This window comes from Myotis nattereri (assembly GCF_964212035.1).
Source record: "Myotis nattereri genome assembly, chromosome: 13".
NCBI classification, from domain to species: domain Eukaryota; kingdom Metazoa; phylum Chordata; class Mammalia; order Chiroptera; family Vespertilionidae; genus Myotis; species Myotis nattereri.
This window is the reverse complement of record NC_138088.1, coordinates 50,745,268-50,763,104: the sequence shown is the minus strand read 5'-3', so window position 1 is coordinate 50,763,104 and position 17,837 is coordinate 50,745,268. Positions and strand designations below refer to the sequence as shown.

At 46.5% G+C, this 17,837-nt stretch overlaps 1 protein-coding gene across 1 annotated transcript; it reads right to left on the bottom strand.

The window, feature by feature from the left end:
- Positions 1-1,733: 1,733 nt before the first annotated feature.
- On the bottom strand, positions 1,734-17,406 carry TECTB (tectorin beta; the record flags this gene model as incomplete). Its single annotated transcript, XM_081104936.1, has 10 exons — positions 1,734-1,783; positions 2,997-3,029; positions 4,072-4,144; positions 5,933-6,095; positions 10,132-10,215; positions 10,360-10,463; positions 14,963-15,035; positions 15,141-15,283; positions 16,059-16,249; positions 17,331-17,406. The coding sequence occupies 10 exons, from the start codon at positions 17,404-17,406 to the stop codon at positions 1,734-1,736; spliced, it is 990 nt and encodes a 329-aa protein (XP_080961062.1).
- Between the last annotated feature and the right edge of the window lie 431 nt (positions 17,407-17,837).

Below are 17,837 nucleotides of genomic sequence, written 5' to 3'. Positions count from 1 at the left end.
GGGGAATGCTGGAATTACCTACCAACATGATATATTAACACTGTGAGCTTAGTCGTAGGTTGTTTGTTTTAAGGCATTTTATTTATTCAATAGCACCAGGAGAGAACAAGATCATTAAATTTTAGGATAAAATAAAGCAAAACTAATACAACATTATTTTACTCTGACAACCAAGGATTTTGATTATGGCTCTGAGTATGCTATTTGAGAGTTTTCACTAGAACCAATAAAATATGTCTCCTGTCCTTCCTGGCTACAAAAATTCTTAATGGACAGGTTGGACTACAATGAGCCATTTTAACCTAGCCTGTTGCTAAACAAACATGTACTCTGTCTCCAGAGATTGGAGAACTAGCTTCATTTCTGAGTTCATTAACACAACTGTAAAAGAACCATCAAACTACAGATCTCAAAACTTCTCAAATATATAAAAGCCCACTAATTAAGTCTGTACAAGACTAAGAAAAGAACTTAGACCTCTGACCTTTCCGTCTCACTCCAGCTTCCAGACTCAAACCAGGGTCTACAGTGCATTTGTGGGAATCTGCCAATTCTCTACCAGGATTGCTTTATTCAATTTTTGTTTTGTTGACAATGAAAATGACTAATATTGACATATTCTGGGTCACTGGGGGGTGGGAGGTAATGTTATGAGGGTGTGGCACTGTGAAGATTCATTGGCCAAATTTGCATTTCTGTTTCTGAATTTTTTTGTTGGTTCCATTCTACTGATCATAAGTTATTGAGACAAAACAGGTGTTTGAATGTTGAAGTAGAGGCTTAATGAGGTCAGACCAATCTGTACAAATGAGGATTTCTTAGTAGAGCAAATAGAAAAAAAGAGAGCAGTGAGCATCACAAGGCCTACGGTAGGACGGGGTTGAAGAGCTCCAGGGAACCTGTCGTGGCTGCCACTCTGTAGTCATGCCGTAAGCAGCAGCTCCATGTAGTCAATGCCACATTATGTGAAATTAATGTTCATGTGAGCTTTATTCTTTTTGTAGCTGTATTCCTATTTTTAATTTGTAAGCTTCTTTTGATTTTAGAAATATATATCAGCAATAAAAATGAGGAGTTTACACCTATGTAATGTTTACACATATTTAAGAAACCCTATAACAAGATTAATTGGGTTAGCACTGGGGGAGCTCAAGAATTACTCCCCTTTATATTGTGGAGATTTGAGCAAAAACTATTCTATTCCACTCTGAACCCCACACCTTGGTTTGAAAGATTGGAACCCCTGAGGCTCAGCTCTGATCCTCAGATTAGAATCGGCAGCATCAATGGCAAAGGCCTCTTCGTCAAAGTTGGCTCTTCCTGTGTCTTCTGTCCTGAGCACTGACTTTGTGGATATGCCCTGTATTCCCCTGAACATGCTCAGCTGCACTTGGCTGGGTGTGCTGGTCTTTTACAATCAGGAGAGCTTTCAAAGGAGTCCACCACAGCCCTGCCTTGAGTTTAGGGAGAGAAGGCTCCCCCGCCAGTTGCAGGAGGGGGACTCCAGGAGCTCAGAGCCACAGGAAGTAACAAGAGGAAGAGGGGCACCAAAGGAAAACAATCACTGAAATTCACACGAATCGTTGGAACACGCACTTGGCAAAGCGCTATTGCCTGTTCCCCAACAACGCGGTCTTCTGTGTGTGCTTTTTGGCAGCACAGAAAATGCTGAGTGTGTCATCCACGGAGATGACCTTGGACGGAGAAGCTGCAGCTGCCTGCCTGCCTGGCTCCTATAACACGGCACAGATCCCCAGCATCACGACGAGGTGGTGGAGAACATCTGTGAAGCAAAGGAGGCAGCACACTCAGAAACAGCAAGGACCCACGACTACTCAGCAGGAGCGTTAACAAAGGCGTCCACCTGGGGGTTGTCAAGTCGCTTTTCATAAATTCTACACATTTTATACAAAGTCTGCCCTGTCCATCCTTTTCAGGGGTGGGGGGTGGGGTGTTGCTCACTTTCATCAGTACAAAGAATCCAACAGCTACACTTGGGATATGCACCTCTGGCAGATGGGGATCTGACCTTGGATAAGACAGCGATGGTGTATTTCACTGCAGGGCTTTAGCTGTACAACTTCTTTTCCATCTGGGATTAGAGTCTTAAAAAATCCGTTTACATGATTTCCTGTCACTGCAAGAGCAAACTCTACATCTGTGAGTTTGTGAATAAATAGAACTGTCTTACCCCAGCTCCTTGCATAGCTGCCTCCTTCTCATCATTCGGGGGAGATCGTGGGCCTGGGCTGAAATGTCTCTTCCTCTGAGAGGCTTCCTGGGCTGCTAAATCCTTCCCCCTCCTCCCCCACCCCAACACTTCGTAGGTATTAGGCAGGGCAGGGGCCTTGCCAGCCTCACTACAGTAACTATATGGTCTAGGATAGCGCCTGATGCGGTGTTATAGTCACGATGGCTAATCATTACTGATATTTGCTGTGTGCTGGGCATTGTTTGGTGCCCTTATCTGTAAGATTTAATCCAAACAACAGCCATGTGTGATAGGGCCATTACTAGCCCAATTTCATAGAGGAAACGGGGGACTGGAAGGGTGAGGTCATTGCCCAAGGTGAGTGAGGGGCAGGGTCATAGCAGGAAGTCAAATATTTGTTAAATGAACAGGTCATTGAAAATCACTGATCTGTTCTCCACATGTAGGAAACAAGCAAAGCCATCTGGTGATGTCTTTGCTGAGACTTGGGGAGTGGGACTTGGTTCTGCTCCCTCCAATTTACCCCTGGCCCCTCTCTCCCTGCTCTACCTCCATCCACTCTGCCCCACTCAGGTGCGCGTTAAGCAGCGGTCGCCAACCAGTGGTCCGTGGACCACTGGTGGTCCGTGAGGTCTGAAAGGCTGGCGACCACTACTTTAAAGAGTCATTTTTTGAAAACTCTTATAGGCTTTGCTAGGGCCAAAGGTAAGCTTGCTTTAACACACATATCTGCCTGTTAAAAGCTTTGCCCATGACATTTCCCAGAGGCGCCTCTTCTCCTTACCTGAGAAGCTATAGAGACTCGAGAATCCCCTGCCTGTAGTGAGTAAAGAGAGAGAATGCTGAAGGTTTAAGATCAGAGCTATGTTTCTAAAACATAAACTTGTCTCCTCCCCTCATTAAACCACCAGGCTCCCTGGGGCCTTTACGACAAAGTTTCTAGCGCTATTGCCTGTTCCCCTGCGGCTCCCTCTCACACCGTTTTCCCCTCTGCTCTCTAAGGCAGGGGTTGGTCAACTTTCTGGAAAGGGCCAGATAGTAAACATCTCTGCTTTGTGGGCCAGGTGGTCTCTATTTCGACCACTTGCCGCTGCGGATGAAGCATGAAAGCAGCTGGACAAGTATGGCTGGGCCCAAAAAAACCTTCTTTATAGACACTGAAATTTGAGCTCCCTATAATTCTAATGTGTCATGAAATATGAGTCTTCTGATTTTTTTTTCTACCACATAAAAAGATTCTTGGCTTGCAGGCCATAAAAAAATCTAGTGGCAGCCTGGATTACTGCCCCTCCTTCCCACCCCCAGCCATAGTCGGATAACCTTCAGAGATCTCCCCTAAGCCCTGGACTAGGTTGAATCCCTTGTCATATACTCTATGGCCCCCTCCCCCAATGCCATTGATCATATCTCCCTTTCCTTAGCATTTAAAGTCTCTCTCCCCCCAAGATGCTAAGTTCTTTAGGACAAAGCCCATGCGGGGCTCCTCTATTTCTGAAACCCCAGCGCTCAGGCCACCCAGACTTCTGGTCGCCCAATAAAAGTTTGTTGACTTGCACTGGATGTTCCTAGCACATCTCATTTTCTATTATTAATGTTGACGGCAGGCATGCGCTGTCTGCAAGCTCGGCATATCCTAATTCCTCGGGGGCATTGGAATTCAGGCCACAGGGCAGCTGGCTAATCTTAACTCCTTGGTTTGGCATGAGCTATCCATCCCCCAATTAAGAAGCCTCGAGTTGCAGGTGCAGGTTGTGTCTACAGGCACAACTGGTTTGGCAATTCAGTTAAAACGCTCCAACCACCTGTGCCTGTGGATGCAGCCCAGAGCGAGCAGCCACGTGGGCCACAGAGACGCTTACTGAGGAGGGAGAGCTCCACGACCAGGACGCCCCCTGTCTGGTCCCGGAGGAGGCGCTTCCGCTTGTCGCAAGTCTGAGGACCCAGGAGGAGCGCAGGTGAGAGGCGGTGGAAGGCGGGTGGGTGCGGGGAGGGGTGAGAAATGAAACACAGGAGAGAAAGGCGAGAGGTTAAAAGAACAGCCTCCAACTTAATGGAGTCCAAATTCCCCAGCTAACAGATACTAATTACCTTCTCTTTAAAAACAACTCAGAAAGACATCTTCAGCCCTTCTTTCACGGGAGGAAGGGAGGAACGCTTTACTGTACTGATTCTTCGAGCTGGCGTGGGAGGGATGGGCAATTTGGGGGAGGGGGTAAGAAACAAGGCTTTTCCACCCTGGCCTGTTTGGCTCAGTGGATAGAGCGTTGCCCTGTGGACGGAAGGGTCCCAGGTTCGATTCCGGTCAAGGGCACATGCCCGAGTTGCAGGTTCAATCCCCAGTAAGGGGTGTGCAGGAGGCACCAGATCAATGAGTCTCTCTCATCATTGATGTTTCTATCTCTCTCTCCCTCTCTCTTCCTCTCTGAAATCAGTAAAAATATATTAAAAAAAGAAAGGCTTTTCCTACAGTCACTCTCAGCAGCGTGGAGAGGTGGACACTTTCAAAGTGTGTTCTGGTTCATTTTCTTTTTTAAATGTCGTGCCAATAATTATCCCTTTATCAACTGTTACATGTGTCTTGCTTCCTTCTCTTTCTCTATTTGTGCTCATACGTGACCATTTTCTGGCCAAATGAATCAGAGAGGATGATCGCATGTCTGTTGGTTACTATAGGCCAGTGAGAAGCGCCCCCTTCAGAAATGCCGTGTCCTTCTCACCAAGCTTTTTAGTTCCAACAGATCTGAGAGGTAAACGTTTGGTATGTAACCCTTTAGGTCTCTACACAGAGGTTCTCGCTTCAGGGTGACCGAGAAGCACCAGAAGGGCTTGGGAAAGCACAGATTGGGGAGGGGAAGCACCCAGAGTTTCTGCATCAGGTGGTCTGGGGGCGGGACTGAGGATTTGCACGCCTAACAGGTTCCCAGGTGATACTAAAACTGCCCTGGTCCACACTTTAGATACAGTGGTTCTCAACCTTCTGGCCCTTTAAATACAGTTCCTCATGTTGTGACCCAACCATAAAATTATTTTCATTGCTACTTCATAACTGTCATGTTGCTACTGTGATGAATCGTCATGTAAATATCTGATATGCAGGATGGTTTTAGGCGACCCCTGTGAATGGGCCGTTCGACCGCCCAAGGGGTCGCGACCCACAGGTTGAGAACCGCTGCTAGAACCACTGCCCAGAGGAGCAGGGTCACGTCCGGTCGCAATGAAACTGTCTCCAAATCTGCTACACCTGCTGATTGATGCTGTTGAAACTTCTCGGTGGGGGGAGGGGCTGAGGAGGGGAAACTATTCAGTCAAGAGCTAAAAATACCCGCCTTTTGACTTCCATCCAGAACCTATTGCTGCCACTGAGATTTTACATTTCACTTGTGCTTTTACCTTTTTCAAAGCATTTCCACATCTGGCATCACCTTTATCTTACCTCCCCTTGGCTCTCTGGAAAGGAAAGGGTGCCCGTGACTGGTCACCACTCCGTCTTTAGAGAAGAGAAAGCCAGGCTCCGAGGTCAAGTGACACGTGCCAGACTGTGCAGCCTGGTGGCGGGGTGGACAGGGCCCAGAAGTCTGCCCCACACTCAGTGTCCTTCCCTCCAGAATGTCCTCAGCACGCAGCTGCCCTGGTCTGGTTACAGTGTCCCGGCTAAAAATACAGCCTCTCCAATGCCAGCCCCCCACCCCAACGTTCTCGCTGTGGGGAGAGGTGGCTCACCACTGGGCAGGAGAGCTTCTCGCTGTCACAAATGAACGTCTCACAGTGTAACCAAACCTTGGAGAGCTTGGGGATGTTCTGGAACCGGAAGGCGTTGAATTGGAAGGTCGCCCTGTGATCTTTCCCGTTCTCATGCACCAGGACGGTTTCATCCGTGGGGCAGCTGAAGCACATGGCGGCGGGGCGGGGAGAGGGGGAGGGAAGAGAGAAGATGTTACCCTGTGACAGAGCAAGAGCCTCTCGGGCACGCTCATGCAGAGCGGCACCACCCTCGGGGCTCCTCCAAAGCACGTTATCCTTCCGGAGCCCTGTGACTGGCAGCATCTCACTCCTCCCCAGGACTCGGGGTCAAGGTGAGGAGCTCTGAGATGGGTGTGGTCCTCCCCACTCTACAGCCAGGCTACATCCGGTGTGGGGTGATACTTAGGAGAAGTCCCCCACCTGTCAGGGCACCGCACATCTGTCCCCCGCTCCCTTCCCCCCCGCCAGGAGGACGGGTATGCACAGACTCCCTGCATGTGTAAAGAGAGAGACAGCGGTGCCGGGACAGCATTTCCCACGGTGCTGCCATCGCCACCTGCATCCAAGTCACACCCAACTCATGTCTCTCTGAGTGCGTCATGAGGCTTTGCCGCTGGGAATCGGAATTTACCTTGTGCTATTTAAATTCCCTCTCTGTTTCATTATATAATTACCTGTGTACGAATGTGGTCATACTTTTAATATAAGAACAGAAAAAAAAGGACTGGAAGGATGCCATCTAAATGTTCCCCCTGGCTGTTATGGAGTGGTGGAATTATGGACAGCTTTTGTTTTCTTCTTTGTACTGTTTATGTGTAAGTCCCAAATATAACAGTTGCCGTCAAAGAGAAAAATAATGACACAGATGGGCATTTGTTGAAGCCACTTGTTCTCACCTGGGGGCCGTTTGGCATTGTGGTCGTCAGGACGTGGGGAAGGTGTTACTGGCTTCTGGTGGGCAGAGGCCGGGGATGCTGTCCAACATTGTGCAATGCTCAGACGCCCCTCCCCCATTTTCCCTTACCTCCCCCCCCCACACACACAACGAAGGATGACCCAGCCCAACAGGTCATGGTGTCAAGGTCGAGAAACCCTGGTTTAAGCAAAACACTTTTCATTTACCAAACACATCCTGATTCCCTATTCAAGTTTCAGACACTCAACCAGGTGTCGGGAGCAGTTAGTCATTCCTGGGAATGTATAGCGAGGCCCACACGAGTGTGGAGGTTCATTGTCTGCAGGTGACAGGAGCACCGGAATCTGTCCTCTGTGGAAAAGGGCTGTGGGTTCAAAAGCTTCAGACCACTGGCCAACACTAATGTGCCCCCTCCCCCGCCCCCCACCAGTGTGTCTCTGACTATCAGTCCAACTCCACATGCCCCAGAGAGCAGCCCAGCTACTCGGAGGAGCTTCATGATGTATCTTCCCACCCCTTCCCACCAGAATCAGACATCAGGGGCCGAGTCAGCGACAGGACTGAAGGAATGTTAACTCTGAGAATTAGTGAGTGGAGCCAGGCTTGAACGCTGTGCCTTATATCGGGAACAGGGGTCAGAGGCCGGCCTCTGGTGGTGGTGGCCTCGGAACAGTGAAAGAGCCGGGGACATTTTCCGAGCTGTGAAACAAGACTCTTAGAGGATCATTTGGTCAACAAACCTGAGATTCTTGTATAAACTCAAGAGTGAGTTCTTAAAATAGCTCCCTGAAGCTGAAGTGCCCAAGGCATGGTATCAGCCAGTGGAAAACAACGTAAGAGCGACAGGGGGGTGGGGAGGTGGCAAGTCATGGGCAGGACTAGAGGCCCTGGCACTGCTGCCTCTTGGCAATGGCCCTGGCACCTGCCCCTCTGGGGCTGATCTCTCTGGGTGGTGGAATGCCCATAGGTAGGTTTCCACACAATCACCACGGGAGTCTCTTTCCCTACATAGGATCAAACTTCCTGATGATTCATCTACTCTAATCTTGCCAGGCACTCTTAAAAAGTGGGTTTTCCATCCTAGCTGGATAGAGCATCAACCTGTGGACTGTAGGGTCCTGGGTTCAATTCCGGTCAAGGGCGTATATCTGGGTTTTGGGCTCGATCTCCAGTGGGGGGACATGCAGGAGGCAGCTGATCAATGATTCTCTCTCATCATTGATGTTTCTACCTCTTGCTCCCTCTCCCTTCCTCTCTGAAATCAATAAAAATATATTTAAGAAAAGAAAAGTGGATTTTCCTCCAAAAGGGCCCAGTGTGACCCCAAAGGATCTGGGCGGTTGTGGACTTCCTTGTTCTCCCCATTGGCACTGGTCTTCATTTATATCGTATGTATCCCCAACCTCAAGGGCCACTTCCACTAAGCAGGGTATGGAAATAGATCAGGGCTTCCTCCCTATGGCTGTGCTTACATGCAGATTCCCTGGGTCCACCCAGGGACCCTTTTTTGTGGTAAGTTTACAGCGTGCCTGCATGCGTGACAGTCATACCCTCTCCCCCTGTAATTCCTGTGCACACTCGAGTGTGAGGGACGCCTGTATAGACTACTCCAACACCCAAGCATTCCTTTTCCTTTCACATTGCACATCTGTCAGGTGATCAACGGCCCCAGAACTCTCTGCAGGTAGGCAATCCTATGATGTAGCAATGCCCCTGTGTGGCCATTGTCTGAGAGGTTCCCCATGCTGGGTGGTAATTTCAGGTCCAGTTGGTCAATGATTTGTTTCAGAATCTCCCTGAGATTGTGCCATTATCAACAGAACCTACGTGAATCACTCACGGACAGATGTGAAATACGCACCCACACTAAGCTCCCATCTCTGCAGGAAGCTTTGCTGGGTTGCTCCGATGGGGGTCTACAGGCCTGTCCTATTCATACCCCCCGGGGAGGTCACGCCTGAGCGTGGATTGACTGTCCTCTTACTAGTTCTGGACTTTGGGTGAGTTTCTGACCCTGTTTGTGCGTTAGTTTTCTCATCCATAAAGTAGAGGTTATTATACTACTTACTTAATAGGGGTTTAAAGAAATGTAAATAAATCAATATTTGCATAGCACTGGGTTGGAGCAAGGCCTGGTATGTTGTAAGTGCTTTATAGGTGCTTGTTAAATAAAAATAAAGAGTTAAAGGTCCAAAGTAGCTCGGCCTTTATTGCCTAATCATTTTTGCCCCTGACCCCAGTGTTTACTCGTGCCCTGCTGGGTTCTGGAAATAACCAGGGGGCACTGGCCTGCTTTGGTCTGGGGAGGGCTCTTCTGTGTTTACTGGAGGTAACACTTGCATCTCCAGTCTAGCTCCACTTCGCCTGTTTTCCAAAGTTACAATTCTAAGTGTTTCTGAGCAATTGTCATCTCAAGCTTGACCTGTCATCCCTGTGCTCAAGGAGAATCCAAAGTCCCTTATCCAGAAAGCCCCATCCCCAGCATCCACCAACAAATAATTCTTCCCCTTCACAAGCGCAGACGCAACAATACAAAACCATCTTTGTCACATATTCCTCCTTTCTCTGCACAGCATATCCAATTGGATGCTAAGTTTCTATCATTCCTGCCTCCCTTGGATGATCATCCATTCACATGGCTACACCTCAGGTCAGGTATTGTCACTTTGGGTTCAATAGGCACCACTGCACCTAACTAACCTGGCCTTTCCACCTGCCAGGTATTGTTTCTCAACCATCCTAGGTAGGATGCCAATACTTCAGTCCTCTACTCAAAACTGTTGAGCTCTTCGTTATCTACTGAATTAATAATAAAAATGATGATACTTTTTAAATCAGTTGGATACTGAGTAGGTACTCCATCTAAGCTTTCCTCATGGATTATCTAATTTAGTCCTCATCAGGGTTCTGGTGTCAGACTGATTGGATTGGAGCACATGCCCCCTCCCCACATGCAAACTATGTGGCATTACTTAACCCCTTTTGTGCCTTAGTTTCCTCATCTGGGAAATGGGGATGGTAGGAACAACACCTAGCTGTTGTAAGGCAAATGAATTAATATATGTTAAAGCAATCAAAACAGCGCCTAGTATCAGAAAGCACAATATACATATTTGCTAGTATCAGTACTCAGCCTGGAAGCAAGGAGGATGTCACTAATGAACTCAAGAGGCTCTATCTCTTCTGCCCAAGCTATCCTGAGCCCTGGATCTGCCTGGCCCCACCCACCTCTGCGCCCTGGGCACCAGAGAGCAGTACCTACCCCTTGTTGATCAGCTGCCACTGCAAGGGATACATGAAATCAGCAGAGGGTGTGGCCCAGCAACTGTTCAAAACCACTTTAAACCTGGAAATGAAACAAAACGCATCGCTTTGAGCCAGAGAGGTGCATGCCTCGAAACATCTGGTGATTGGTCTCTCGACTAGTCTTTTTTTTTTCTTCTTTCTCTTCTTTGTCTTTAAACATATAAAATGGAGGAAATGTACTTACCTAACGCTCAGCCCTTTGGCTTCTACTCCTGCAAACAGGTCTGAACCGATTTCAGATGTCTCCAGGACAAAAGGGGCTTCTTTCTTAATGGAGAACTTGGCATTCTTTGGAAGGAAATTGACACTGGGCATTATGACCTCTCAGACTGGGTTGGGCAGGAGCTGATGAATTGGGATGGGGTGAGGGTGGGGATCAACCCAGAGGGCACAGGCACATGAGACCACAGTGAGAAACCCCCAGGACCAGAAAAGCTCTACCTCCTAGGATGCTGGTGCCCCTTAGAAGGGATGAGGACATCACATGTCTGGATTTGCTGGTCACAGCGAGACACTCACTGTATGTCTCACCTGTGCCAAAGAGGAACAAGACAAGAATCCTGGGCGAATCCTGGCTCCCCACACTCACCTGGGTCTCAATCTTCCCATCTTCAAAATAGGAATAACCTTTGCCTTCTCCTACCTTGCAGAAATCTTTTTATGATGGTGACTTTGTTTAATAGAAGCATAAAGCTTAAACCAGGATACTAGTTAAAATATTGAGGTTAGTGGACTTGGAGCTTTGCAGAACTGCAATAGGTAAACAGTGGCAGCAAGGATAGCTAGTTAAAATGGACTTTAACCCCCACATGGTTCAAGTTCAGGGGATTTGCTGAGAGGCCTCAGAATCATCTTCTAGCAATTCTTACATTATTTTACTGATTGCAAGTCTTGCCAGGGCTCCTGGACTCAAGTCACCTAGAAATCAGATGTTTTCTTCCCATATGTCAGTCCCTTCCACCATTGAAATGGTTGCAATAATTAAACAAGAAAGTTCTTAATCACAGGTGATTTACTAGCTTAATATGTGCATTGAAGTGACAGATTAACAGTGGTGTTTAATGTTTTTTTGTTATTTTCTGAGATTTGTCATATTTCAAGAGACTATTTCCAAACGTGGGAACTTACCGGGGGACCACACAGTAGTCCCCAACCAAGTCAGAGCTGCTCCTCCCAGCTCCATCTCCTAGGGTTCTGCCAGCAGAATATTAAAATAGTGGAATAATGCCTCTACTCCCAGAGGAACCTGCCTGATTTTGTTTCAGATCTACACTGTTGATTCCATTTCTGAAGCAAAACACTTTTAATGGTCAGTTTCTTCACTGTTCAGCACGGTACCCCCCTGCTTTCTTTATAGCATAAAAATTAGGGCCCTCTTCCCAGATAGCTTCCCCCTGTAAGGCCTGTAGAGTTTGTTTTGGCATCCCAGGAAACAGACACACCACATAAACTACTCATTCAGTGAACAGGATGGAAGAGCAGCTTGAAAAATCATGCCACCTAGGCCCTTCACCTGACGAAAAGATTAAGTCGCCACTAGTTAGGATGGGCACATCTAGATTGACAGCAGTTCACGTGGGCAAATTCTGGGAGTTGCTTTTGCTCACAAGCTCAATGTGAGACAGCAGAGAAAGAAAACTACCCACAGCTAAAATTGTCCTAGAACATGTTCCTAGAGTTTTCCAGAATCTAGAAGATCACCTCTGCCTCGCTGTGCCTTGCATTGGTCTGATAAGTTCTAGAACGAAACATTTCAGTTCTGGGCTCTGCTTTTCGACAGGGGCATTGACCAAGTGGCCCATCCAGAGAGTGACTAGGATGAGGAATCGGCCAACAGTGGGAAGATGTTTAGCTTGCGAAAGACAAGCTCGAGATAGTTGAAGGACTATCAGCAACATCATTACATGGCATGATTCCAGAAGACAGAACCAAGACCAATGGGCCAGATCACGCACTGATCTGAAACAGAAAGGCCCGACTTGCCACTCTCCTTGGAAGAGATAGGGAGCACACCTCTCAGCAATCTTGAGAAGGGTTTTGAACTTTGCGTGGAAAGTCAAGGTTGATCACCTCTGAGGTTTGTTCTGACTCTGGAAGTCGGTAATTTTGGCCTCTTGCTTGTATTTGTTTCATCCCAAGCTTTTTCATTTGTCTCTAAGAGGAGTGGTCAATACTATTTCGATTAAATGCGTCACCCTAATCCCACACTGATATGGATATTCAACCCTATAAAGGTAACAATGCTTGTTCTAGAAGCTCTTAGAGTTTCCACTTTAAATGGAATCAAAGACTAAAATCATAAGAATGGCTACTTTTATGGGCACTTACCTTGTGCTGGGCAGTCTGGTAAGTGCTTCATAATGACTTATTTAATTTAATCCTCATAACAAACCCATGAGGTAAATACTGTTATTATCCCTATTTGACAGATACATTGGTGGAAGCCCAGAGAGGTTAACTAACTTGCTCAAGGTCACACAGTTAGGAATTGTGGAACCAGGCTTTCAAACCAATGGTGTGACACCAAAGCCTATTTCTTAACCACAGGGCTAGGCTACTTCTGTAAGCTGACGACCTTCCTTTATTTTGGATTGGGAGTCAAAATAAGTTTTTGCCAAGAATACCAACCATGTGCCATTGGTAGAAGTGGGTGGGAGGGTTAGGGAGAGAAGAGAGGAAGAATAGCGAGGAAAACCGGTGTTTTTGGAGCCCAGCATTTGGAGTTCTCAGGATCCTAAGCAATTAGCAGAGCACTGATTCTATTGTGTAATCTGGGGCACCGCTCTGTCACTGGTAATTTGATGGAAATATATGCAGGGAGCAGCCGTTTCTTCAGAAACACACAAGAATGCTCTCAAAGTGGAAAAAGGGTGGAGAAGAAAAATTCCAACTGTGTGGTTCAGGCATAGGAAACAGCCCACAGTGGGACTATTAATCAGCATGAAAAAAATCTGTTGTAACAACAGAGCCCCCTCTTTGCAGAGCCTGTTTGTCCTGTAAAGGTTGTGGAGGGCCCCAGAGGAGACCATAGCCTCATTTCTAGAACAGTTCAAGGAGACATCCTGTGAAGTCTGTATCAGCCCAGAGGATGGCCTGGGTGACGCTGAGGATATGCCTCTTAATTTTTTTTTCTTCTTTTAAAAAAGAATAGACTTCTTCCAATTCTAAATTTCGATATTTATGCCTGAAACTTAGCCCAACATGACTGATGGTGGGTGATAATTTTCGACAATCCTAGTGCCTCTCCATTTCCCACTGTTGTAAAATCTTCATAGGCTGATATCTATAATTTTATCTGGTTAAAATAACAATCATGTATTTCCGGACAGGGACTCGATGGCAAAGACAGCCTGTCATTAGAACATCCCCTGAGACTGTTGTCAATGTGTGAAGCCTATTTTTCTCTCTAAACAAAGTTCATCAGTTATTGCAGTGGTTTGAGTATCCTTTCATCAGCCTGGCTCTCATCACTGCATTTACCTTCCTGATCACAGGTCCAGGGGGTTATATGAAGTTAATGGGGTTCTTTTTATTCGGGACTTAACTACTAGTGTGTGTGGCCAAGGACAGATCTAGGTTTTTCTGGGACCTTGAAGCTTACTTAATTTGGAGCGCCCTCTTTAATTAAAAGGATCAAAAATTTCAATACAAAAATTAGACACAAGGCCTTGAAAGGGGTCTGTGCAAGTGAGGGGTGGTAAAACTTCAGCTTCATTCCCTTCGTAGTCAGTCTGCCTCAAAGAGCAGGGTTAGGAGATCTGGGTCCCAGACTGGGCACTGCTCTGAACTACCTCTGGGATCTGGGGCAGGTCACTTCCTCCTCTGGGCTTCAGATCCTCATCTATAAAATGGACCAGGTAATATTAGGGTCTCTTCTCGCTCTCCCCTTCTGAGTTCAGCAGGGTTCATAGCTTCCAGGAAGTCAGTAAAGCAAGTTCAAAGAGTTCAAGGTCAGGGGGGTTCTAGGTAATATAGTTGTTTTCTTTGTGAAATGAATGGGTTGAGCATGATGGCCTCTAAGGATATCTTCTAGTTCTTTATAAAGATCTCTATTTCTGCTTGTGTCTTCCTCTAGCCCACTGGGCTAGTGTCACTATCTATCTACCTCCTCCCTGAAAGCTGCAGGTTTAAAAACAAAGCACCCCTTCGTAACAGAAGTGCAGCAGGGCTAGTGGCCATTGTGTTTTTAGTTCCTCTGGAGCACTTATTTCGAGAGAGATCAAATTGTGCCTTTAACTTCGATGTCAACTTAGGCAACCTGCCCAAATTAGTCCATGAGAAAGCCCATGGAGTGAAGGGCTTTGCAGACCTAAGAACTAGGCAGCAGAGGCCAACCCCACCTCTCTCCTTAGCCATGGCCCAGGCAAGAAGCTCACTACTCTGTGCAAATGTTTTAACACAAGCTAGATCCTAAATATAAATCTCTAGAGTGGGCTGCAGTGGAAACTAATCTTGATTAAGAGTTAACATTGGCTGTTTTGCTGTCTATTGACCCTTGGCAACTCACAGGATTTCTCTTGCCTCAATTTTCTTATCTATGAAATGGGAAGGCTGACTGACCTCTTTTCTCTGTGGTACCTTTCAGCTCTTCCATCCAGTCTAGGAATCTGCCTTCCTGCTGCATGTAGGTTTTAAAGAGGTTTAAAGGTAGACCAATGCTTACATCTCAGCTTGAATGTAAGATTGGAGTTCTGCATAGAGCTTAGGGAAGAGTGAATCCCAAGGAAGGATCCCATCCTCTCCTCGAGAGGCTACAGGGCAGTCATGGGAACCTGGAGACCACTTACAGTGTAGAAGTTGAGAGACAATTGGCTTTCAAATGTGCCCATGCTCCCGTTCTTCACGTGAACGGTGGCCACTCTGAAAAGGGGAGAGAATTTTGCATAAGGACTGAAACATGCCTGATTGACAAGGACTGCAGAGCACACGCAAGGCAGCCAGCCCCCCGCTCTCTGAGAAACTTACCTCTGGTCAAAGGCAGCCTGGTTCACCAAGTAGGTGGAGTGGTAGGTGCAGGAGAAGGAGTAGTTCACGGGCTGGTTCTTCACGATCACCGTGCTGTCATTGGAGACAATGTGGCTGTAGAAGTGGTAGATGGGGGGCTTGTACTGGAGGAAGGAAGAAGGCAGTTAAGGTGGACCTGTACCCCCATGAGGAGAAGATGGATTCTGAGAAAAGTGACTGAAGTTGGCTCAGAAAACTACCCCATGGGCAGGCATGAATATCTGCCATTGAGAGCAGCACCCATTCTTTATGTCTGGGTGGGTTGATCATTTTTATAAAGAGTTCTTGAGCCTGTTCAACTACAATGGTTTAAAATAATTTAAGTTGAATGCTGTATATTGAATGTTGTATCCATTCCAACTAGTGGCTTTATTGGGAGGTCGCAGATTTCTCCTCTGTCATAAAGGATATGCAAGAGGTTGTCTATGGTTCCTTTACATTCTGATGACCTTTCCTGGGTAGTTCACAAGAGCTCATTATGAATTGTGTGGTAGTTTGGTTACTCCTTTACAATGCCCTTTACCACCCGTTCAAAGCCTGGGGCAGAGGATGTCCCACCCATCCAACCCAGGAAGCAGCTTTTGAGCACAGGCTCAGACCTCAAAGCAAAGTAGAGGTGGGAAATGTACATTGCTATATTCACAGAAGGTAGCCTCGCTGGCTCTGGCAACCAATTAAGAGAATAAAATTCAAATCCAAAGAGTCACCTAAACTAGGCAGAAGAGAAGAATTTAAATGACATTGACATTCCAGGAAATGAGATTAACTCTTAAAAGGAAATGGGTGAATTCTAAATCTTCCTAAGAATGGACAGCAGACATCTTATTCTTGGGCACAGCTCTCACCTTAGCGACTCCTCATTGTGTGGCCTGAACTTACCTCAGACTGGGTTCCACAATAGGACTTGTTTTTAGGTGACAAATCTGGGATTACAAATTGGTAGTATCCTCCTTCATGGACCCCATTGTAACACAGCCCACCCAGGGCCAGCTGATGTACTTCCCATCCATAGGGACACTCGGGGATTTTGGTGATGATGGTTTTTGGGTAACAGAACACAAGAATGACATCTAGAAAGAGGATACATATGGTTGGAAATCAGATATGGTGATCATAGTGATCTACATAAGTATCAGTGGGTTCTAGCGATACTCTGATCTACATAAGTATCGGTGGGTTTAGCGATACCCAAACATGCAAAACAATTGGTTAAAAACACTTTCCCTGTTATCCTTCATGGGCTGTGACAAAAGTTTTCCCAAACCTCAGTTATTCAAGTTCCAGTTTTATAGTTTTTGCTACATCTGTGTGATATCTGCATGATACTTAATATGTGTTCAAAATCCCCCCACATTTTTTAAAATTTTATTTTCTTGTTTAAAGTATTACAAATAGTAGTACATATGTCTCCTTCTTTTTCCCCATTGACCTTCCCCCAGCCTCCCCTACCCACCCCCCCAGAAATGCCCTTTCTCCACCCACCCCCCAGTGTCTTGTGTCCATTGGTTATGCTTATATGCATGCATATAAGTCCTTTGATTGATCTCCTACTCCCCCCCCCAAAAAAAATTCCCCGACTTTTAAACTTTAATTTATTTCAAGGAATATACCTATGAAACAAGATTGGATTGATTGGATATATATATCTATGGTGTCCCCCCAAAATGTACACACACTTTGAATAATTATTCATTCCAATGGGTTAAATCTGAAAAGAAAGAAACTTCAATTGACCTACCAGAAAAAAAGTGTGTATACATTTTTTGGGACACCCTGTATATATATTTTTAAATCCCATGAAAATAAGCACATACCTTAAAATAAAAAATATCCATTCACTTAAAAAATGTCCATTCATATGAAACGATAATCCAAGGCACAGGATAGAAATTCAAATCAAGTGGAAAATATTTTAAAAAGTGGAGATTTTCTCTCTATCCATCTATTCTCTGATTTTTAGAAAGTCTAATTTTATCTAGTACATTTTTCTTTTACTTCTTATGGGAAAATTCTGATTGGCACTGGGGCGGGGGGGAAGGGGGAGGGACTTAAGTGCTTTCTACTTGGCTAGATACACAGAGCTCTGAGCTTTGCAAAGGGAGGTTTCAGGGCATCTCCAGGATGCCTGAAAGGCCTAGCGCCAGGGCGTACCTGCTTTATTCGGAGTGCAGGACTTCGCAGAGGCTTCCACAAAGACGGCCAACAAGACGAAGGCCCTCATCATCATTGCTTCTCAGAACCTGGTCTTGGCCAGGTGGCCAAACCAAGCTGGCCAGCTGTTCACGGTCCTGCCAGGGCCCGAGCCTCGATCATTCTAGGTCAGAAACAGGAGCGAGAAACGAAAAGGAAGGGTGAGAACAAGGCAGCGCACACAGTCTTCGGGGGGATTTCCAAGGGAGATCCGTAATGCCGTCCCCTCCTCTTTCTAATGGTTCCTGGTCTGCACTGAGAGGCGAAAAGTGGGGCTCATACCACGGGGAGCGTCAATAACACATGGAGTTGCTCATGTTCCCGACTGTTTCATTCTCTCCGGACTGTGGATGCTGCCTCCCAGATGCCGTCCAGTTCTCCGGCCCCGGTCCTAGCTCGACTTTATACAGGCTGAGGGTGTAAAAGAAACCGGCTCCAGATAAACCACAATGAACACGCATTATCCAC